At 41.9% G+C, this 23,061-nt stretch overlaps 1 protein-coding gene across 1 annotated transcript; it reads left to right on the top strand.

Annotated features, from left to right (window-relative positions):
* Positions 1 to 53: 53 nt before the first annotated feature.
* MPHOSPH10 (M-phase phosphoprotein 10) lies at positions 54 to 21,540 on the top strand. Its single transcript, XM_047766879.1, has 11 exons — positions 54 to 466; positions 3,027 to 3,711; positions 4,785 to 4,933; positions 5,429 to 5,600; positions 8,161 to 8,302; positions 9,364 to 9,431; positions 13,053 to 13,190; positions 16,544 to 16,654; positions 19,545 to 19,652; positions 20,666 to 20,896; positions 21,301 to 21,540. Exons 1-11 carry the CDS (start codon positions 378 to 380, stop codon positions 21,448 to 21,450), a joined length of 2,043 nt encoding a protein of 680 aa, XP_047622835.1. The 5' UTR covers positions 54 to 377; the 3' UTR covers positions 21,451 to 21,540.
* Positions 21,541 to 23,061: the final 1,521 nt, after the last annotated feature.

Here is a 23,061-nt window from a genome sequence, read left to right as displayed (position 1 = left end):
GAGAGCCGCTGCCTTTTAGTGGGTGATGGAGGCTGGCCCTCTCTTTTACAATACAGTGTATTGAAATCACTGAGTTCCTCTAAAGCAAAAACTCGAAAGGAGGACGCGTCACCTAGGGGTCCTTCAGGGAATGCAAAACAGTTTGGAGGAAGTTAATTGAGCTGACCAACGGCGATTTTCGGTTCCCCGCGCCCCCGCTCAAGGCCGGTAAAAGTTCTCAGGCTGCCGTTTGCTGTGACCACGGATCGGTCCGGAACCTGAGCGTGGCGGAACCTTTGCCTCTGAGCTGCAGTTGCGTGGGGCGTGTCTTCGTGGCGTGGTTTCCGGTCGGCGTTCTTCCTTCTCATGCGGCGCTGTGGGTGGCGTGGCAGTCGGCCATGGCCCCGCGCGTCTGGCGTCGGCAGACCCTGGAGCGGTGCTTGAGAGAGGTTGGTAAAGCCACTGACCAGCCGGAGCGCTTCCTCACGTAAGTACTCCGAGCCTGGGCTGTGTGCGTCTCGGGACTCGCGTGGGTTCCGCCTGCAGGCCCCCGGCAAGTTCCGGAGTAGGGAGAAGGTAAAGGGAAAGGGAGATCTCTTACCCTCATATTTCAGATTGTTTGCGCTCCTCTGGCCCGTCGATGCTTTTTAGATTGTTAAAAGCTGTATTGTGCGGCCCTCCCGGTCTTGTGATGTTTTGAAGTAGACACAGACACGCACGCACTAGGTAGGTTACTGTTTTCACCCATGTGCTCTCAAAGCACCCGGTGCTTACTTACTCATCATCGGACTTGTCGCGTATCTCTCCATCCCCAAGACTGAGCTTCTTGAGAATTAGGATTGTCTTCTGTCTCCCTTCCCAGCACGAGCACTTTGTATTTTGTTCAAAGACTATGAGAAGACTAAGAAATTATGGCTTTCAAGTTTATATTTCAAACCCGACCTCTCCCTTGAGCTCCAGAGTCACAGCAACTACAGCCATTGACTCTCAGCATCTCGTATTTAATATGCCCGAAATGAACTGCTCATCCTGTGTGCTCTCTGTACTCTGCCCTGCCTGAGAGCCTTTCCCCGTGCTCACCGTCTGCCTTCCCTACCACGGTAATGGCACCTCTGTCTTTACAGTCCTTCAGACACATAACTAAGCTAGTGCCTGGATGTCTTTTTTTTCTTCTTCTCACTTCTACGTCTAGTTCATTAGCAAATCATAGCAGTTCCATCTCCCAGTGATACTCTGAATTTGACGGTTTCTCACCTTATCCACAGCTCTAATCCCAGCACAAGAGTTCGTATGTGTCTCAGCAGATTAAGGATCCAGTGTTGTCACTGCTGTGACACTGGCACAGGTTCAGCCCCTGGCTTGAGAACTTCCACATGCCATGGGTGCAGCCAAAAAAAAAAATTCCAGCACAGTTTTGCATCCTTCACCTGGATGGCTGCATTAACCCCCTAGTCACCCTGCTTGCATTCCTTTCCTCCACAGACCATCTTTCCAAAGCATAAATTAAATCACTTTGCTTATAAACCTCTGATAGCTTCTTTTCACACTTTTTTATTTTCTAGGGCTGTCCACAGCATATGGAAGTTCCCAGGCAAGGGGTGGAATTGAAGTTATAGCCACTGGACTACTCCAGAGCCACGCCAGATCCAAGCTGAGTCTGCGAACAATAGCACAGCTCACAGCAAGGCTGGATCCTCAACCCACTGGTCGAGGCCAGGGATCAAACCCATGTCCTCATGGTTGCTAGTTGGATTTTTTTCCACTGAGCCACAACGGGAACTCCTCTTCATACTTTTAAAATGACAAACTCTTACCTCTGACGCCTGCGTGATTTGCCTCCCACCAGCCTCTCTAACCTAACCTTCTGCCTGCTTCACCACACTCTAGCCAGGCTGGCTTTTCTGGTCCTCACACTTACCGAGTTCATTTCTGTGTTAGGAAATTTGTTCTTGCTATTTCTTCTGCTTGGAATACATGTTTCCAGATCATTGTAAGAATCTCTTCTTATACATCTCAGGTGTCACATCGTCAGAGACGTATTCTCCGACCATTCTTGCCAGAGCAAGTGTTGATTATTAGCCAACGGAGCGGTCTGTTATATAGCAGAGTTGAGAATTTAAGGCTGAGATTCGCTGTGTATCTCTAGGCAAATAGATCTGTAATGGTTTCCCTGCCAAAAATCCAAATAGCAGATTGACATATACTTAGTTGATATCTTCTATGTACTAATGTGGGCAAGATAATACACTGTTGGGACCAGAATCTATATTTAAAATTGACATTTCCTTCTGGCATTTTGCAGCAAGCTGGATGGACCTAGAGAATATTATGCTTAGTGAAATCAGAGAAAGAAAAATACTGTATGTTGTTGCTTACATGTGGAATCTAAAAAATAATACAAATGAATGTATATAGCAGGACAGAAACAGACTCATAGATAGAGAAAACAAAATAGTGGTTACCAGAGGGGAGGGGAGAGGAGCAAGTTAGGGGTAAGGGATTAAGAGATACGAACTATGTATAAAATAGATAAGCAACAAGATATATTGTACAGCACAGGGAACTATAGCCATTATCTTTTAATGGAGCATAACCATTAAAAATACTGAATCGGGAGTTCCCGTCGTGGTTAACAAATCCGACTAGGAACCATGAGGTTGAGGGTTCGGTCCCCGCCCTTGCTCAATGGGTTAATGATCTGGCATTGCCGTGAGCTGTAGAGTAGGTTGCAGACGTGGCTCGGATCCCGAGTTGCTGTGGCTCTGGCGTAGGCTGGCAGCTGCAGCTCCGATTAGACCCCTAGCCTGGGAACCTCCATATGCCATGGGAGTGGCCCAAGAAATGGCAAAAAGACAAAAAAAAAATACTGAATCACTGTGCTGTACACCTGAAACTAATATAGTGCTATAAACCAACTATATTTTAAGTTTTTGGAAAATAGGACTTTGTACAAGAGTTGGGCTTTTTTTCCTTTTAATTCTGAGTGCTGTGAAGTTATTATGTATAATTATAAATCTAAATTTAACTCCTCCCTGCCGCCTTAATAGAATTCAAGATGAACTGGCATCGAACTTTACTTCTTTGACAAAAGTACTTTATGACTTTAATAAAGTACTAGAGAAGGACAGGAAACATGGAAGTCCTTTACAAAGACTGATGATACATAATTTTGATGATGAGCAGATTTGGCAACAACTGGAACTGCAAAATGAACCAATTCTGCAGTACCTCCAGAATGCAGTTAGTGAAACCATTAAAGATGAAGACATCACTCTTCTCCCAGAAAATGAAGAGCAGGAGTGTGAAGAGGATGCCTTGGAGATGGAGGCTGGTGGCCAGGAGGACCTAGAAAAAGAGTTGTCAGAGGTGGAGGAGGAGGAAGTGTCAGACTTAAGTGGTGATGATCTTGAAGGGGATGAGAGATCAAAAAACTCAAGCAAATTGGATCTGAGGAAAAGCCCAGATTTCAGCGATGAGGATTCTGATCTTGACTTTGATATTGGCAAATTGGAACAGCAGAGCAAGGTGCAAAACAGAGTGCCTAGGAAACCCACAGAAAAATCTGCAGTAGATGATAAATTCTTCAAACTATCTGAAATGGAGACCTTCTTAGAAAACATAGAAAAAGAAGAGGAACAACAAAAAGATGATGATGAAGAGGATATTGATTTTTTTGAAGATGTTGATTCTGATGAAGGTGAAGGAGGACTGTTTAGAAGTCAAAATCTTAAGGTAAACTTTTGGGAGAGGACAGAAAGGGTATTTTTTGCCTCCTCAAATTAGATGGTATTCTGTTTCTCAAGAAGAGGTTTAAAAATACTTCAGGAGTTCCCGTCGTGGCGCAGTGGTTAATGAATCCGACTAGGAACCATGAGGTTGTGGGTTCGGTCCCTGCCCTTGCTCAGTGGGTTAATGATCCGGCGTTGCTCTGAGCTGTGCTGTAGGTCGCAAATGCGGCTCAGATCCTGTGTTGCTGTGGCTCTGGCGTAGGCCGGTGGCTACAGCTCCGATTCAACCCCTAGCCTGGGAACCTCCATATGCCGCGGGAGCGGCCCAAGAAATAGCAACAACAACAACAAAAAAGACAAAAGACAAAAAAAAAAAAACTTTAAAACTCACCAGGACATAAGTGAAATATTTAAATCAAATCATTGAAAAAAAATTGGAGAAAGTAAACCAAAGCCATCATTTATCACAAAATGTTTGTTTGTTTGTTTTCCTTTTAAGGCCATAGCTTCGGCATATGGAAGTTCCTGGGCAGGAGTTAAATCAGAGCTATGGCAACACCAGATCCAAGCTGCATCTGTGGCCTGCACAGCAGCTGGAGGCAGCACTGGATCCTTAACCCACTGAGCAAGGTCAGAGATGGAACCCTCATCCTCACAGAGACAATGTTGGGTCCTTAACCCATTGAGCCACAATGGGAACTCCACAGAACACTTGTTTTGTAGCTTTGGAACCATAGTCACATATGTTAGTTTCAGAATTGTGCCCTCAAACATCTATTTTCACCAAGCACTGAAAGTAAGGGTGAAAGGATGGCATTTGTATTCTTTATTTAGGTAGGGATATTTAGGAAATAATTGTTAAAGGCTTAGAGATGAGAATATTGTGCTCTGTCTTATCAGTTTTAAATGAGTTTATTAATTTGTACTTCTGTTCACTTATAATCTAACAGTTCTTAGGGTTTTATGGTAGTGTGATTAGTTGCCGATTTCCCCTGTACAATATACGTACAGATTTATGCATGATTTACTGTATTTTTCTGTCCCTAATTAAAAGTTTTAAAAGTAATTTTGTTTTAGTTAGGTAAAAGTTCCAGAAACCTGAAATACAAAGATTTCTTTGATCCAGTTGAAAGTGATGAAGACATAGCAAGCGTTCATGATGATGAACTGACTTCACATGAAGAGGAAGAAATTGCTGAGGAAGGAGAACAAAGCATTTCTGAGATGTGAGTATTTTGAATCCTTTACACTATAAGCTGAAGCTGCCATATCATGTATGTGTACTCAGAGTTGTCAGATATGTTTGTGCTAAGGTGGATTTTCTAAGGTAAAATAGTAGATTCTCTAAGATCAGATAGGCTCTGGATAGCCAGAAGAAAGTCTTTGAATTAGGGACCATGAGAGATGACCTAATAAACATCACTGGCAGTAGCAGTCAGACAGACCTTTATTACAAGGAGCTCTAATTTGGTTTTTTTGTGTGCCAATAAAAATAGCCTATTTTTACTTTTGTAAGATAAGTTTGTGTTATAGATTGATGAAGAATTTGTCTTCTCAGTGTTAGACACTTTATTTCACCTGAATAATTCCTTCTGTTCCTTAATAAGCGAATAACTTTAAAAGTTCTAAATATTTAGTTTCTTTGAGTCTGCAAAGTTTGTTTCTTTTTGTTTTTCTAATGGAAAGTGGTGTTTCCTTTCATAAGTGTTTTGTTCTTACAGGGATGAAGATAATGACCTGGAGGAAAGCAGAGATGGTAAACTACATAAAGAAACCTTGAAAAGAGTGACTTTTGCTCTGCCAGATGATGAGGAACCTGAAGATACAGATGTCTTAAATATACAGAAAGACTCTGATGAAGTCAAATCCTCTTTTGAAAAAAGACAGGAAAAGGTAGTAATTAGGAATATTTTATGTGCTTAACGTGACTGTGGAACTCACAGACTACTAACTCATCTACTCAGTTTTGTTTTTTTGTGGATTTGTTATTTGGAACACTTAATTATCCTTAGAAAACAAAAAACCTGCAAATCTTGCTGCTGGTCTCTGTAGTAAACTGTATAGAGGTAACCATGTGGAAAGCAGCTAACAACAAAAATCAGTGCTGCGTTTCCCGGTCTGTGGCTCTCAATCTGGGGCCCATGTCTAAAACTTGCTTCTTTTGTCTGTCCCTGATGTTTTCATACCTGAGGCAAGTTTTTCTTAACTAGCTGTCCTGTAAACCTTTTCTGGTAACTATTACCGGCTCCTAAGGATACTCCATATATCTGTAAGGTGCTCTGTAGGTGGCTTCTGTGAGTGCCACATAGCCTGAAATTTCATTCATACCATCTCAAACACATTTTCCAAAGTTGATTAAGATCATTTCCTTGTGACATAATTTCAGACAGATGAAATATTATTTGAAAATAATAGTCTGACTCCAATCATTTGGCTTTATCATTTAACTATTTTAAAATTGCATCACACAGTTAAAATGACAATAGGCAAATAATCAAAGATATCAAAAGAATTACTTAGAGAGTTCCTGTTATGGCTCAGCAGTAATGACCCAACTAGTATCCATGAGGATGCAGGGTTCGATCCCTGTCCTTGCTCAGTGGGTTAAAGGTGCACCATTGCTGTGAGCTGTGGTGTAGGTCACAGATGCAGCTCAGATCTGGTTTTGCTGTGGCTGTAGTGTAGGCTGGAGCTGCAGCTCAGATTCAACCCCTAGCCTGGGAACTTCCATATGCCATTAGTGCAGCCCTAAAAAAAAAAGACAATTACTTTAAAAAGTAATGCTCTTTAAAAAGAGAAACTGAGTTAAAGCCATGATTGTCAGGATTATTTCCAGAAAGGAAAGTCTTAAAAAGAAAATAAGAAATTTGTCCTTGGGCTAATGTCCTTTCCTCCCCCTCCCCCTGTCAAGAAAAGAAAGAAAAGCAGGTTTAGTTTTACTGGGGAATTATATCAAACCTTTAAGAAGCAGATAATTTAATGCTGTTTGATCAATTCCTGCATAAAAAGAGTAAAGATTCCAAACTTTTTTCTTGTGAGGCTATTATAACATGAATACCCAAACCTGACATAGGTAGCATTAAAACACACACAGTCTCATGTCCGAATAGTGATGAATGAATGAAAGAATTATGCCACCACAACCAAGAGGGCCTCGTCCTCTTGATTCAGGATTAGGAAAGTGATATAATTTTAATACTTTCACTTTTTTGCCTTTCCTTTTTGGCATTATCTGCAGCACTCGGAAGTTCCTGGGCCAGGGATTGAATCCAAGCCACAGCAGTGACAACACCCAAGTCCTTAATTACTAGGCCACCAGGGAACCCACTTTAATATTTGTTACAGTAGGTTAAGGAGAAAAGCCATATGGTCACTTCCATATATGGCAAAAGAAACATTTGATAAAATTCAATATTCCTAATTTTTTTTCACTTCTAGAGAAATACAAACACATCTCGCCAAAAGGTGCCGTCATGTTTAATTGTAAAATTCTAGAAACATCCTTTTAAAATCAAGAATAAGACTTACTGCTCTTACTATTACCACTGTTACTTAACATTCTTTTAGAAGTGTTATTTAGCCGGGGCAACTACAAAAGAAAAATAAGAGGTTAAAAACTAAAATGAAAGCATTAATATTTGCAGAAAATGATAGAAAAACCAAGCAGATGAACCGAAAAGTTATCAGGGAAAATGAGAATTCAGTAAGATAGCTGGCATTTTATACACTATGAAGTCATTATATATGGGTGCTGCCTTTTTAGAAGTTAGAGATAATTTGGATTGAGGGTGTGGAATCAGGAACGTCAGGCTTCATCAAATACTAATGTTTAATAAAAAATTTACAGGAGTTCCCGCCGTGGCTCAGTGGTTAACGTATCCAACTAGGAACCATGAAGTTCCAGGTTTGATCCCTAGCCTCGCTCAGTGGGTTAAGGTTCTGGCGTTGCCTTGAGCTGTGGTGAAGGCCGCCGATGTGGCTCAGATCTGGCGTTCCTGTGACTGGTGTAGGATGGCAGCTGCAGCTCCAATGAGACTCCTAGCCTGGGAACTGCAATATGCCACATGTGCAGCTGTAGAAAAGATAAGAAGACAAAAAAAAAAATTTACATAGTGTTGGGCTGCTCTTATAATTAAAATATATAGTGGCTTGTGAGTAAATAGATTGACTGGAACAAAGCCCAGAAATGTGCTGCCGGAAAAATTGAGTAAATTATGGCATTTCAAATCCATCAATAAAAAGAGGTTGTCCACAGCTCCTCACCCCACCTCCAGGGATAGGAAGAGGAAGTAAGTCACTGCGAATGTCACTAAAATATGGCAAGGACAAAATAGAACTGAATTTAGCAACAATGTGTAGCTTGCTCTCTCACTATTAAAAGTATTAGTTGCTTTTACTCAGCTATAAGTCTAGTTTTGTGTCTAAATGTGCAATATTTCTTTTTGTCTCTTAGATGAATGAAAAGATTGCATCTTTAGAAAAAGAATTGTTGGAAAAGAAACCATGGCAGCTTCTAGGGGAGGTGACTGCACAGAAGCGCCCTGAAAACAGCCTCTTGGAAGAGACACTGCACTTTGACCACGCTGTGCGTATGGGTATGTACCAGCTGGCTCCGGCCTCCATGACTTTTCTGTAGTTTTCACAACTTTGGAGCAATATTTCTCTTCCTTTAAAACCTTGTAAACACATAGAAAAGTTAAAAAAAATAGTACATAGGACATATGTATTCCATTCAACTGAATTCACCAGGTTCTGTTTGTTTTGTCTTTTTAGGGCTGCACCCGCGGCATAGGGAGGTTCCCAGGCTATAGGTCGAGTTGGAGCTGTAGCCATTGGCCACAGCCACAGCAACACCAGATCCTAGCCAAGTCTGTGACCCACACCACAGCTCATGGCAACGCTGGATCCTTAACCCACTGAGCAAGGCCAGGGATCAAACCTGTGTCCTCATGGGTACTAGTCAGATTCATTTCCGCTAAGCCATGACGGGAACTCCGGATTCACTCACCAGTTATTAATGTTTTGCCATATTTGCTTCCTCCACATTTTTGTATGTGTGAGCACTCTTTCCCAAGTCATTTGAAAGTAAGTTGCCAATATCATGGTGGTTTAGTCCTAAGTACCTTTACTTTTTTCTAAGGACTAGGACATTCTCCCGTATAGTCACAATACCATTAATCCACCTGAGTATTAAATACACTAATGATACCTAATCCATAATCAGTTTTCTGCTGGTGATCTGTTTATGGTGCCTGCTGTCATTGTCCATTGATTAAATTGTGAACTCCATCCAGAAGCCCTGATCATATCATTGAATTCTTGCTTGTACCTCGTTAAGGCAGAATGAATTTCCATTTCATTTAGTTCTAGAGAATGGAAAAGAGGGGACAAGTCCTCAGGTGCATAGGTTAAAAATATAGCACTACTGTATATACTTCGTGTATAGTTTTGTGGTTCTCAAACTGGAAGGAGCATCAGAAAGGCTACTTAAAACACACATAGGTGTCCCTTTTCCCCCACTTTCTGGCCCCCAGGAATTCGTATTTCTAACAAGTTCCCAGGTAGTGGGGCAGCTGCTGGTTCAAGTACCACCCCACCCTTAGAACCTCTAGTTTGTGTATATCAGTATAATGACTCTATGTTGAATTTCCTCTAGCACCAGTGATCACAGAGGAGACCACTCTTCAACTAGAAGATATCATTAAGCAGAGGATAAAAGATCAGGTCAGTAAGAATGAAATTTAACTTAATTCAAAATTCACTGAACTTTTTTTTTTTTGCTTTTTGCTTTTTGGGGCCACATCACCTGCATATGGAGTTCCCAGGTTAGGGGTTGAATTGGAGCTACAGCAAGTATAGTTGTTTTGCAGTGTTATATTAATTTCCCCTGGCTTAGTTCTTTTACAGGTATATATTCTTTTTCATGTTCTTCTCCTTTATGGTTTATCACAGGATAGTGAATATTGTTCCCTGTGCTATCCAGTAGGTCCTTCTTGTTTATCCATCCTATGTATAATGGTTTGCCTCTGCTAATCCCAGACTCCTAATCTTTCCCCTCCCCCCTTCCTAACTACAAGTCTGTTCTCTATATCTGAGTCTGATTTTGTTTTGTAGATATGTTGATTTGTACCATGTTTTAGATTCCATATACAAATAATATCATATGGTATTTGTCTTTCACTTTCTGACTTTGCTTAGTATGATAATCTCTAGGTCCATCTGTGTTGTTACATGGCATTCTTTCTTTTTTTAATGGCTAAGTAATATTCTATTGCATATATGTACCACATCTTTATCCATTCTGTCAGTGAACATTTAGGTTATTTCTATATCTTGGCTGTTGTGAATAGTGCTGCTGTGAACATAGGGTGCATGTATCTTTTCAAATTATAGTTTTGTCTGGGTATATGACTAGGAGTGGGATTCCTGGATCATAAGGAAACTATTTTTAGTGTTTTGAGGAACCTCCATACTATTTTCCCTAGTGGCTGCATCAATTTACTTTCCCACCAACAGTGTGAGGGAGTTCCTTCCTTCCACACCCTCTCCAGCATTTGTTATTTGTAGACTTTTTAAGGATGGCCATTCTGACTGGTGTGAAGTAGTAAACTCATTGTAGTTTTGATATACATTTCTCTAATAATTAGCAATTATGAGCATATTTTCATGTGCCTTAGTGGCTTTCCTTATGTCTTCTTTGGAGAAATGTCTATTTAGGTCTTCTCCCCATTTTTGGATTGAGTTGTTTTTTGTTCTTTGTTGTATGAGCTTTTTGTATATTTTGGAAATTAAGTCCTTGTTGGTTGCATTATTCACAAATATTTTCTTCTATTACATATGGTTTCCTTTGCTGTGCAAAATCTTAATAAGTTTGGTTAGGTCCCATTTGTTTCTTTTTGCTTTTATTAATATTGCTTTGGGAGACTGACCTAAGAAACATTGGGTATGATATATGTCAGAGAATGTTTTGCCTATGTTCTCTTTTAGGAGTTTTATGATGCCATTCTTATATTTAAGTCTTTAAGCAATTTTGAGTTTATTTTTGTGTATGGTGTGAGAGTGTATTCTAACTTCATTGATTTCCTTGCTGCTGTCCAGCTTTCCCATTATCACTTGCTGAAGAAACTATCTTTTCCCCATTTGTATTCTTGCCTCCTTTCTTGATTACTTGTCCCTAGATGTGTGGGTTTATTTCTGAGCTTTTTATTCTGTTCCATTGATATGTGTCTGTTTTTGTGCCAATACCACGCTGGGGTTTTTTTGTTTGTTTGTTTGTTTGTTTGATTTTTAGGGCCACACTTGTGGCATATGGTGGTTCCCAGGCTAAGGCTCCAATCGGAGTTGTGGCCTCCAGCCTGCTCCATAACCACAGCAACTTGGGATCCAAACCATAGCTGTGACCTACACCACAGCTCATAGCAACACCAGATCCTTAACCCACTGAGCGAAGTCAGGGATTGAACCTGCAACCATGAGGTTGCTAGTTGGGTTCACTAACCACTCAAGCACGATGGGAACTCCCCATGCTGGATTTTTAAATTTGTTTTTAGCCATGCTTTTTTGATTACTGTAGCTTTGTAGTGTTGTCTGAAGTCTGAGGGTTGTGCCTTCTGCTTTGTTCTTTTTCCTTGGGATTGCTTTGGCAATTCTGTATCTTTTGTGGTTCCATATAAATTTTAGGATTATTAGTTCTAGTTCTGTGAAAAATATCATGGGTAATTTGATAGAGATCACATTAAATCTGTAGATTGCTTTGGGTAGTATGGCCATTTTAACAATATTCTAATCCAAGAGGATGGGATAGCTTTCCATTTCTTTGAGTAATCTTCAGTTTCCTTTATTAATGTTTTATAGTTCTCAGTATATAAGTCTTTCACCTCCTTGGTAAGGTTTATCCTTAAGTATTTTATTTTCTTTAGGCAATTTTAAAAAGGATTGTTTGTTTATATTCTCTGATATTTCATTGTTAGTGTAAAGAAATGTAACCAACTTCTCTATGTTAATCTTGTATCCTGCTACCTTGCTGAATTCGTTTATCAGCTCTAGTAGTTTTTCTGTGGTATCTTTAGGATTTTCTAAATATAGTATCATGTCATCTGCATTTAATGACCGTTTTACCTCTTTGCTACCAATTTCTTTTTCTCATCTGATTGCTGTAGCTAGGACTTCCAATACTATGTTGAAGAGAAGTGGTGAGAGTGGGCATCGCATCCTTGTCTTGTTCCAGATTTTACTTGCTGATTTTTCGAGTGGTGAGGGTGGTAACTGATGGCTGACGTGCATAGTCATACCCAGAACTCTTGGTCTGGGCACAGAATGTGATGTGACAAATGAAGGGTATACTTTTCAAGTCTTTAAAACCTAGCAATGAGTTTTTGTTTAAGAATTGATCTTATTTTGTAAACTTAGAGTAAACCTTCACCAAAAGTTAGCTTCATAACGTGTATGTTTGCCTAAAATAGGGTTTGAAGGATGGCTACTATATGCAGAAAATCTTTAAATTTCAAATGAAGCAAACTTAATTGTGGAATTAAAGTTGGTAACCAGGAGAAAGGCATATTTAAAACAAAAAAGAGAGTTCCCATCGTGGCTCAGCAATAATGAACCCAACTAGTATCCGTAAGGACATGGCTACATGGGTTCCATCCCTGGCCTTGCTCGGTGGGTTAAGGATCTGGTGTTGCTGTGAGCTGTAGTATAGGTCGCAGACCCGGCTCGGATCCTGCGTTGCTGTGGCAAAGAACAATGGCTTACAGCTTTGATTCAACCCCTAGCCTGGGAACTTCCATATGCTGTGGGTGCGACCCTAAAAAGACAAAAATAAAGTAAGCTAAAACAAAAAAGGATAGTCTGGAGTTCCCGTCATGGCGCAGTGGTTAACGAATCCGACTAGGAACCATGAGGTTGCGGGTTCGATCCCTGCCCTTGCTCAGTGGGTTAACGATCCGGCGTTGCTCTGAGCTGTGCTGTAGGTCGCAAACGCGGCTCAGATCCTGTGTTGCTGTGGCTCTGGCGTAGGCCGGTGGCTACAGCTCCGATTCAACCCCTAGCCTGGGAACCTCCGTATGCCGTGAGAGTGGCCCAAGAAATGGGAAAAAAAAGGCAAAAATAAATAAATAAATAAAATAAAATATTTAAAAAAAAAAAGGATAGTCTTTGCTTTGCATAGTAGTTATTGTGACTTGACTAAGTCATTTCAAATATTGAAAATTTCTTCCCCTTCACTACAAGTTTCTTACTCTGGAAAGATAATAAATGTTCCAGAGGAAGAGTCTTAAGTGAGCCTAGAAAGAAATTACAGGTTTTGCTTAGTAATTTATAGTCTGTGTGCCTTTCATATTTCAGGCTTGGGATGATGTCGTACGTAAAGAAAAACCTAAGGAGGATGTATATGAATATAAAAAGCGTTTAACACTAGACCATGAGAAGAGTAAATTGAGCCTTGCTGAAATTTATGAACAGGAATATATCAAACTCAACCAGGTAAGGAAGGCCCTGCGGCAAAGCCATTGCCATTAAAGGAGGAGAAATAGAGAACCATCTCTGTGGGTCATACCTGTGGGTCAAAATGTATGAAATACAGAAACCTTTACCTTTGGGGTCACCTTGTGTAAGTGTGAGACAATGTTCTAAGAATAGATGGGCTTGGAGTTCCTGTCGTGGCGCAGTGGTTAACGAATCCGACTAGGAACCATGAGGTTGCGGGTTTGGTCCCTGCCCTTGCTCAGTGGGTTAATGATCCGGTGTTGCCGTGAGCTGTGGTGTAGGTTGCAGACGCGGCTCAGATCTTGCGTTGCTGTGGCTCTGGCGTAGGCCGGTGGCTACAGCTCCGATTGGACCCCTGGCATGGGAACCTCCATATGCCGCGGGAGTGGCCCAAAGAAATAGCAAAAAAAAAAAAAAAAAGAATAGATGGGCTACAGTGTGAATGTGAGGGGAGTTTGTTTTGCAAACACTAATTGGTCACCTGATACTTTCACAACTAATTTTTAACTTTCCACTGATTGTTACAGTCATGCTGTAATTTAAAAATCAATTTCTCATTCATACTTTAAAGGTTATTGATATATTTCATAAGATTATTTATGAATTCCTTCAAATATTTACATCTCATGAGTTTGGGGGCTTTATTTTCTTTTTTTTTTCCTTTTTGTGATAGGCAAGAAATAGAGTTATTAAGACACTTGTGAGAGAGGCAGACAGGCAAGGAGGCTCTGTTCCCAGGTTTTATTTTATTTTTATTTAGATTCTTAAAAAAGTGTCTCTGGTTAAATAGGACAGTCATATTTCTAAAAATATTTATATTCCCAGTGTAATAATTATTTCTTCACAGTTGATGTGTGTTGGGAATGTGGTTAATATGTGCTTCTGGAATGGGGTGGCATTTTTTGTTTGTTTTTTAGGGCCGCCCCTGTGGCATATGGAAGTTCCCAGGCTAGGGGTCGAATTGGAGCAGTAGCTGCTGGCCACAGCCACAGCCATAGCCACACAGGATCTGAGCCATGTCTTCGAACTACACCACAGTTCATGGCAATGCCAGATCCCTGACCCACTCAATGAGGCCAGGAATCGAACCCACATCTTCATGGATTCTAGTCGGATTCGTTTCTGCTGTGCCACAATGGGAACTCCTGAGGTGGCATTTTTATTCTGCAAAAGCATTTAAGATTCCTACCAGATTTTGTCAATTAAGGCCATTTAAGCAGCAGCACACAGGGTCCTGATGCCAAATTGAGGAACGTAAAGATTCTTTCTGAATCTTTCAACTAGTGGTGGTTGAAGGGAGATGTGTGCAGCCTCAGTCAATGCTTATTGAAAATCTGGCTATTTTGAGGAGATTCAGTAAATATAGAAAGTATTTGATAACTATAAGAGGTACAAATTATGTAGCTGTAGCAGCTCTTTAAATGTTAGTTTTCTGTGTTGGAAGTAACAGCTGGTTCACATGTTTCTGAGTATGGTTATAATTTAGGCTGATTCTAGACTCTAACTTCATTAAGAGTTAGTCTGGCAATGATGTAGTATTTCCTGAAGTTTGGTATCTGCTAAAGGGGGAATAAACAAGTGATGGTAAACAACACGTGAATGAACCTTTACACCTAGTTATATGTGTGTAATGTGTGTCAAGAAGATCCTGGATATCAAATATATGATTTCACAGATACTACCTAGGATGAGGTGAAAGGACAAGTTTGAGGTTTAAAATGTGTGTTAAGTTTAAATGGTACAAAGCCAGTAGCATATGCTTGGACATGGCTGGAAAGGGCACTGACCACAGATACTGGAAAGCAGGCCTGGGTACATCTCTGGCATTAGGGCTGCCAAGGTGAAGAGCAGTTGCTTCCCAGCTGTGGGTAGTGGTGGTGGTGGTTTTCCATGAGCTAAGAAAAAAGCAAACAAAAAGTTGTGGCCTCTTAGAGTGGCACTTTGGGCATGGGGAAAGAGAGGTGTGAAATTTGCCTTAACTGCTGTCAGTCTTCAGTGTGATTTAATCAGAAAAATCTTTAACAGATTGCATCTACATATGAATAAAAGCGAAAAGAAAATTCCTTCAATCCAACTGGATATTTGGGTAATTTTACAGAATCTTCGCTGACTCCTTGGTTTTGTTTTTGGTTTTTTGTTTTTAATTGAGCTGAGATTCACATAACAAGGTAATTGTTTTAAAGAGAACCCATTCATGGGCTCTCATGGTGTCCAAACATTTTCATCACCCCACAATAAAGCCCCTACCTGCTAAACAATTACACCACACGCACCCACCCACACACCCGCACCCACCCCTGCGCCCCTGTTCCTCAATCGTCTCACGCCTGACAGCCACCAATCTGCATTCAGTCTCTGTGGTTTTACTTTAGGTGTTTCAGGTAAATGGAATCATAGAACATGTGACTTTTTGTGTCTGTCTTCTTTCATTTAGCTTAATGTTTCATGATTATGATGTGTCAGAACCTTATTTAAACCTTATTCTTAAATCTGAATAACGTTCTGTTGTATGTGTGCCACTGTGTACCAGTCACCAGTTGATGAGCATTTAGGCCGTTTTTACCTTTCGTGAAGCTGTGGACATACAGGTACTCGTATTTGAGTACCTGCTTTAATTCTCATGGGCACATACCTAAAGTAGAATTGCTAGGCCATATGGCAATTCCCTGTTTAACTTTTGGAGGAGCTGCCAGACTCATGACCTCTGGGACTGCATCTTTGACATTCCTACCAATAATGCATAAGCATTCCAGTTCTTTCATATCCTTACCAGTGCTGGTTATTATTATTATTATTATTTTTTTTTTGCTATTTCTTGGGCCGCTCCCGCGGCATATGGAGGTTCCCATGCCAGGGGTCCAGTCGGAGCTGTAGCCACAGGCCTACGCCAGAGCCACAGCAACGCAGGATCTGAGCTGCGTCTGCAACCTACACCACAGCTCACGGCAATGCTGGATCGTTAACCCACTGAGCAAGGGCAGGGACCGAACCCGCAACCTCATGGTTCCTAGTCGGATTCGTTAACCACTGCACCACGACGGGAACTCCTGGTTATTATTTTTTTAATAGCCATCCTAGTGGGAGTAGTTTAGTTCTTGACAGAAGTAAATATCAAGGGAATTAAGTTGTAAGTTCTAAACGTTAGTGGTAATGGTTGCAACAGCTTCTGAAATGCACATTGTGTTTCCTCTTTGGTGGGTGCTAGCACCGTCCTTGTATTGATAACTTTGATCTTGCCTTAGAACTCTCTGATGCTGAGAAACTTGGGATACCCTCACTGGCCAGGTGCGTTTTGTCCTATGATGCATATTAGGTTCTTTAGTCTGATGATGTTGAATTTATTTCCTAAGCAAAAAACAGCAGAAGAAGAAAATCCAGAGCATGTAGAAATTCAGAAAATGATGGATTCCCTGTTCTTAAAATTGGATGCCCTTTCAAACTTCCACTTCATCCCTAAACCGGTAAGTGTGTTAACATTTCAGGGAGTAGACAGAGCAGATATGATTATAATTCCTCTTTGAGCTTTTGTGAGACTAGCTCTTCATTGTGTTTCAAGATACAAACCTGTAGGAATTTCCCATAAATTACAAGCAGGGCCTCCCAAGAGAAAGGCTTACATCTGGTCCCATGACAGAAGTTCTGGCTCCATCCTGATCCAGCCTGATCTCTGGAGGGTGCCTGCCAGACTTTCAACCTTAGCCACCAGTTTCCTTGTTTCCCAGCCTTTGTCCTTGTTCAGTCTTTGGTTGCATTTTTATTTTGTGATGGGCCTGGAACCTGTGTGGTGCCACACCCATCTGGTGTTTGTGGAGTGCCTGCTACCTTTCATATTATGTCCCTCGTATACATGAACTCTTAATCCTCAGGACACCGAGGCCCACGCCCTCTCCACTGCACAGAGACCCCTAGCTGGCCCAGACCCAACCTCTCCAGTGCTCTCCCCTCTCCCTCCTCAACGCCAGCCAGACTGGCTCACCGTTCACCTGCTCCTCAGCTTCTTCCCTCCCACCACCTTTTGTGAACCCATAGAACATGCTTTTGGTACTTGCTCACTTGCTACTCCTTGGGGTCACCTGTCTTGTCTGGAAAGAGGGTGTCAAGCAGCAAAGACTGGTCCAGGAGTCAGAAACCCGAGTCTATCCCCTCACTAGCTTTGTGATTTAGGCAAATCGCTTCACATTCCATCTATAACAGAAGGGTCCTTTTTTGGTTTTTCGGTGGCCAGGTGGCTTCCTTTGCCAGTATTTGGTCTTCTCAGACAGTAAGCTTTTAATAAGCTTGCCATTTTGTTTGTTTTTAATCAGGGTATAGTTACATGTTCATAAGTGTTTTGTGGCAGGACCCATCTTGTGTAAAGGAAGCAGGTGAGGAGAGGAGAGGAATGTCTCAACCCTCCTTGGCCAGCCAGCCTCACTGGAAGAGTCTTACCCATGTGAAGAGCACAATCCCTTCACTGGCCTCCTCCTATGACCTTCAGCTGGCAGCGTGCCTCCTCCTCACCCCTCCTGCGGGTTCTTCCTTAGGCCCCAAAGGCTCTTTCCTACCCAGGGTCTCAGGTTGAACCTCTCCCCCCAAGATCTGTCCTTGTTCTCCCCTTCTCCCTGAAAGCACTGAGGCACAGGTGCAGTTGTCAGGGGATTGTTTTGTTTTGTTTTTGTTTTTGTTTTTGTTTGCTCACATTTTAGGGCTGCACTTGGGGCATATGTAGGTTCCCAGTCTAGGGGTCCAATCAGAGCTTTAGCTGCTGCTGCTTTAGAGAAGGCTCGGATCTCAGCAACTTGGGATCTGAGCCATGTCTGCAACCTACACCAGAGCTCATGGCAATGCCAGATTCTTAACCCACTGAGCAAGGCCAGGGATCAAACCTGCTTCCTCATGGATACTAGTGGGGTTCGTTACTGCTGAGCCACAGCAGGAACTCCAGTGTTTGTTAATTGTTCTCCTTGTCCAAGTCCCACGACTGTGTCTTGTTCATGGCTGTGTCCTCACATGGAGGCTGCGGTGGGGAGGTACTCAGGCATTCATTGGGATCTTGGTAATTAAATAAGGAGTGAATGTATGTGTGTCTACATGCCACAGTTGAAAGGCTTTTCTTACTTTCTTCCTTGTCAGAAATGTCGTTTCTGGTATAGCTTCCTCTTGATCCTTTTTTCATATTTAGCTTGGCATTTCACAAGCCATCTCCATGTTAACCAGTCATCATTTTCCAGTATTTGGGGGACTGTCTCCATGTTCTCCATATTTTTCTTTAAACTTTACAGTGGGACATAGTGTTCCTAATGATTGAGCAGTGGTTCAGAGGAAGAGATGACTTCTTTGCCACTCTGCCATTTTTCTCTTATTTAGAATCTGGGATCCTGTCATGTTTATGGCTTTTTTTTGTTTTCTATGAAATTTCCTGGGGCGCATGTCTGCCTAGTGAACTGGCACGTGGGCAGGACTGTGGTAGGGAAAGTGAGCACGTGAGGCGGGCAGTGCTCGCCTTGTGGCAGAGCCCTTTCTCCTGGGGCTCAGTCTCTTGTCCACTTGGGACACCTGGCCTTTCCCAGTTCAACCTTTACTGCACTGGCCCCAGTGCCCCTCACAGAAATGAGCAGAATTACTGTACAGATCACTGATCATCATGGTCCTTTTAATTAGTCAATGGTATGAAACCCACTGTAATTTCTGAATTTCATGGGTTCTTTCCCCCCCAAAAAAAACAACAAACAAATGGTCCTTCAGTTAGTATGCCATTCCTTCCTCCTTTTCATAATTTGTAGGTTTCATTTATGTCAGTACTGTGTTTTCTGAAACAGCTCAGTATTATTTCATAATAATTTATAGAAATTATAAAATTTATAAAAATCTGTTTCTAGTTGCAGGAACACGCTTGCTCCAATAAGCATCTTTTCCTGCATCTTTTTTCATGTATTTCTTGTAATTAGCTTTTTTTCCATAGCCAAAGGCAAGGTAGCATTTACAGAAGCCAGTAGATTCTATTAAACAGTGGCTTAGATTGTTTGAGAATATACACATACATAGCAGATGGAAATAATTTAGTAAGCGACAAAGATCTTGTGTTGGAATATGGCAGAAGTGTCATGCAGAAGTATAGAAGTAAGTGTTCTTGGTATAGTGTTGAGACAGAGAAAACCCTGAAATACTTAGGTCTCATGACCTTCCTTAGGCAGCCTGTGTCAGCCACCAGCACTACCTCCATTCAGGTTAGCTCAGGACTTGCACTGTCAAGGCTGATCACATTTTATATAATCTCCCTGAAGTATACTTTAAATTAAAAGGTTCACAATTTAAATATTTTATGTGAGGACCACTTCAGACTTCTAACTGGATGTTCTGTCTCTTTTCTAGCCTGTTCCAGAGATTAAAGTTGTGTCGAATCTGCCAGCCATCACCATGGAGGAGGTGGCCCCAGTGAGTGTCAGCGACGCAGCCCTCCTGGCCCCAGAGGAAGTCAAGGTGAGGAGCCAGTGTTGAAACATTAAACATCTGTTTATAAGTTGGTTATTTATAGTCAGAACTCCATTTAACATTGTTTTCTTTGAGCTTGTAGTTTTTATTCTAACAAATCTCAGCAGTTTCTGAGTATAACTAAATTAATAGTATTATATAATATTCAAATGCAAGTCTTGTATAATCAGGTATTATGAGATCCAGGTATGAGATGAAGATATGAGAATTATTATAAAAGCTAATCTTGTTATAACTGAATTTGAATATTAGACATTTTAGGCTCGTTAGCTAGTAGGTTTAAGACAAATTGCTTATATTTAGCAATCCTTTAATATCAATATTTCCCCACCTTTTATCCATATAATACTTATCAGTAATGGAAGCATGATGTAGAGTGTTTGAGTCTTGGAAGAAGTTGGGGGTACCACATGCAGGGGGTCTTTGCCTTGTGAGCATGGAGCTCATGCCTTACACAGTAATTAATGGTGATTTCCACCAGGGCCTGGCAGGGTAGCCCTCTTTTTTGGTCCTCATTTTGCTCTACCCACCCCCACCCCTTCGGAGCCTCTGCCACCTCTGCTGGGCTAGTCTGGCAACATAGGAGAAAAGAGGAAATGGATCCTCCCCACTGGCTAGATTTCCTGCTATCAGCCCAGTGGCTGTCAGCAGCAGCTCAGAGCTAGGCTGCCTCAGGCATGTCCCTGGAGTGTGGGCTGGGGTCTCCATGTTGTGAGGGGCTGGTTTCTCTAGGAGGGGCAGCCTGGCACCCCTGCTCTCCAGGCTGACTTTGAGAAGGAGTCTGGGGACTCTACCATCACTGTAAGAGTCTGTTCTGCCACAAAACATTGCTGGTCTTAAAAGAGCTGAGTAGCCAGAGCCACTGGTGGGATTGTTCTGTGCCCTCACACTTGGCCATAGGTGTACAGCCCAGTGGCCACATTCCATGGAATTGCTTCTCTCCTAATTTCCTGAGTTGTCAGGTTAGATTAACATGTATGTGGGTGATTATTTTTTAATAGGAGAAAAATAAAGCTGGAGATATAAAAACAGCTGCTGAGAAAACAGCTACAGACAAGAAGCGAGAAAGGAGGAAAAGGAAACATCAAAAGCATATGAAAATAAAGGAGAAAGAAAAGCGGAGAAGACTACTTGAGAAGAGCAATCCAGATCAAGCAGGGAAATACACCAAAGCAGTAGCTTCGGAGAAGTTAAAACAGCTGACCAAAACAGGCAAAGCTTCTCTGTTAAAGGTAAGGATGGGAAGGAAAGCTGCTTCAGGGGCTGAAGGGGAGTAGATGACAAGCTTTAGGTGACCTGGGCGGCTGGAGTGACTGAGCCAGCTGCTGCCACCCACCTGCAGAGGAAAGTGGAGAGGCCACTGGGGACTGGCTGGGTCACAGCCTAAACTCTCTTCACTGTCACCAGAGTCCTGGCAGCAGATTTTCTTTCCTTCCCTTCCCCCCAAAATTTTAAGAACACTGTAACAGCATAAAATATATATGTAATAACCTCTGCACTCACTAGATTAATTCTTCATAATTTTGTCTACTTCTTTGTCATATTTGTACTTTTATACACTGTTATAATCATTTGCCTTTTTTTTCCACCTATAAGCACATCTTATAGCATGGACTTGTATTATTTTTAATTGCAGGATGAAGGTAAAGACAAAGCCTTAAAATCATCTCAAGCATTCTTTTCTAAATTACAAGATCAAGTAAAAATGCAGATCAATGATGCAAAGAAAACAGAAAAGAAAAAGAAGAAAAAACAGGATATTTCGGTTCATAAATTAAAGCTGTAATATATTTTGAATATAATGTAAATAATTAATGTGTAAGCTTATGTTCTGTCATTGTTCTGTTTTGTAATAAAATTTTTGAGAATTTTTCTTTGCATAGGCGGCAGGTATTTGAGGATAGCTTGGTGGGTGTAATGAGACAGACCCCTAGCATCTTGGGAAGGCCTGTTTCTGGGTGTGTAGCAGGACCCCCTCCCCACTGTGCTAGCTCCAGGCCCAGCTACTGGGGTGGGGGGCTGTCACAGCTGACCTTCTACAGCAGAGGTCCTCATTTTCCTTCAAGAGGGTTTGATTTCCTCCTCCCACTGCCTTGTCATCCTTTCACAGAACTGTGGGATTTCTGCCAGGGTGGGAGTGGGGGTTGTGCCCCTTGGGAAGTGACCTCACCTCATGAGGTTCCTGTCCCTTTACAAAAGTGTGGGGGAGGGGTGCGATGACATAGGAGGGGGTGGGCAAGTTGGAAAGGCAGGCTGGCTGGCCGGGCAAGGAGTCTTCCAGGACCACCAGGTGCTGACTGTTCCAACCTCTCGTCCAGGGAAGACCGCCTTCTGTCTGGTAGCACCTCACATTTATGCCTTTGGTAGAGAATGAGGACAGAGATGAAGCCAAAGCAGTAGGGAAAGCCCTTCTGTTTCTTCATCAGCTGGACAATCCAGACATTGACACAGTATTGTAAATCAACTGTACTTCAATTTAAAAAAAGGAAAAAAAAGCCTGGAATATGCAGTCTGGTTCCTGTTGACACAGAAGCTGGCCCCTCTGGTGGGCGGGGCCACAGAGCCCCAGTCTGTGTTGAACTGTGATCTGTTTCATGTTTTCCTCAGGATACAGTCCTCTTCCCTGGTGCCTTTGTCCTCTGCACAGAAAGGTAGAATAGCCCCCAGTCTCATTCTAGCCTTAGGGAAAGTGTCAGGTTTTTAGTGGTGACTGGAGTGGCCCTAGGACTCCTGTTTTCTTCTTAAAAGCGGGCAATTTCCCAGTCCCTACTCGTGGCTAACTTAATTCTCCTCCCCTCGGTTATTCCTTTCATAACAATTTATCAGGGTCAGGATGTTTGATCCTCGGGCAATTTTTCCTTTTTTTCTCTCCAAGTCTGGTACTTGCAAAGGTAAAGTCCCTTTTCATATTTTCCCAACCCACATCTAAGTGAGATAAATCAATTCATTCTCTTTTTTAATAGAACATTCGATGAATTATATTCATTCTAAATATTTGATTTGTGCCAATCAGTCTTTAGAGATGCCAGGTACCCTTGTGGGTACTGAACAAGACAGCAGTTCCAAATGTTACGAGGTGCTCATTCTGGTAGAATATTTACACGTTTCATTTTTTTTTTTTTTTGCCATTTCTTGGGCCGCTCCCGCGGCATATGGAGGTTCCCAGGCTAGGGGTCGAATTGGAGCTGTAGCCACTGGCCTACACCAGAGCCACAGCAACGCAGGATCCGAGCCGCGTCTGCAACCTACACCACAGCTCATGGCAACGCCGGATCGTTAACCCACTGAGCAAGGGCAGGGACCGATCCCGCAACCTCATGGTTCCTAGTTGGATTTGTTAACCACTGTGCCAGGACGGGAATGCCCACGTTTCATTTTCTATATACGTTAGAAGCAT

Source organism: Phacochoerus africanus, chromosome 2, assembly GCF_016906955.1.
Source record: "Phacochoerus africanus isolate WHEZ1 chromosome 2, ROS_Pafr_v1, whole genome shotgun sequence".
In the NCBI taxonomy this organism is placed as follows: domain Eukaryota; kingdom Metazoa; phylum Chordata; class Mammalia; order Artiodactyla; family Suidae; genus Phacochoerus; species Phacochoerus africanus.
This window is presented reverse-complemented; position numbering and strand designations above follow the sequence as displayed.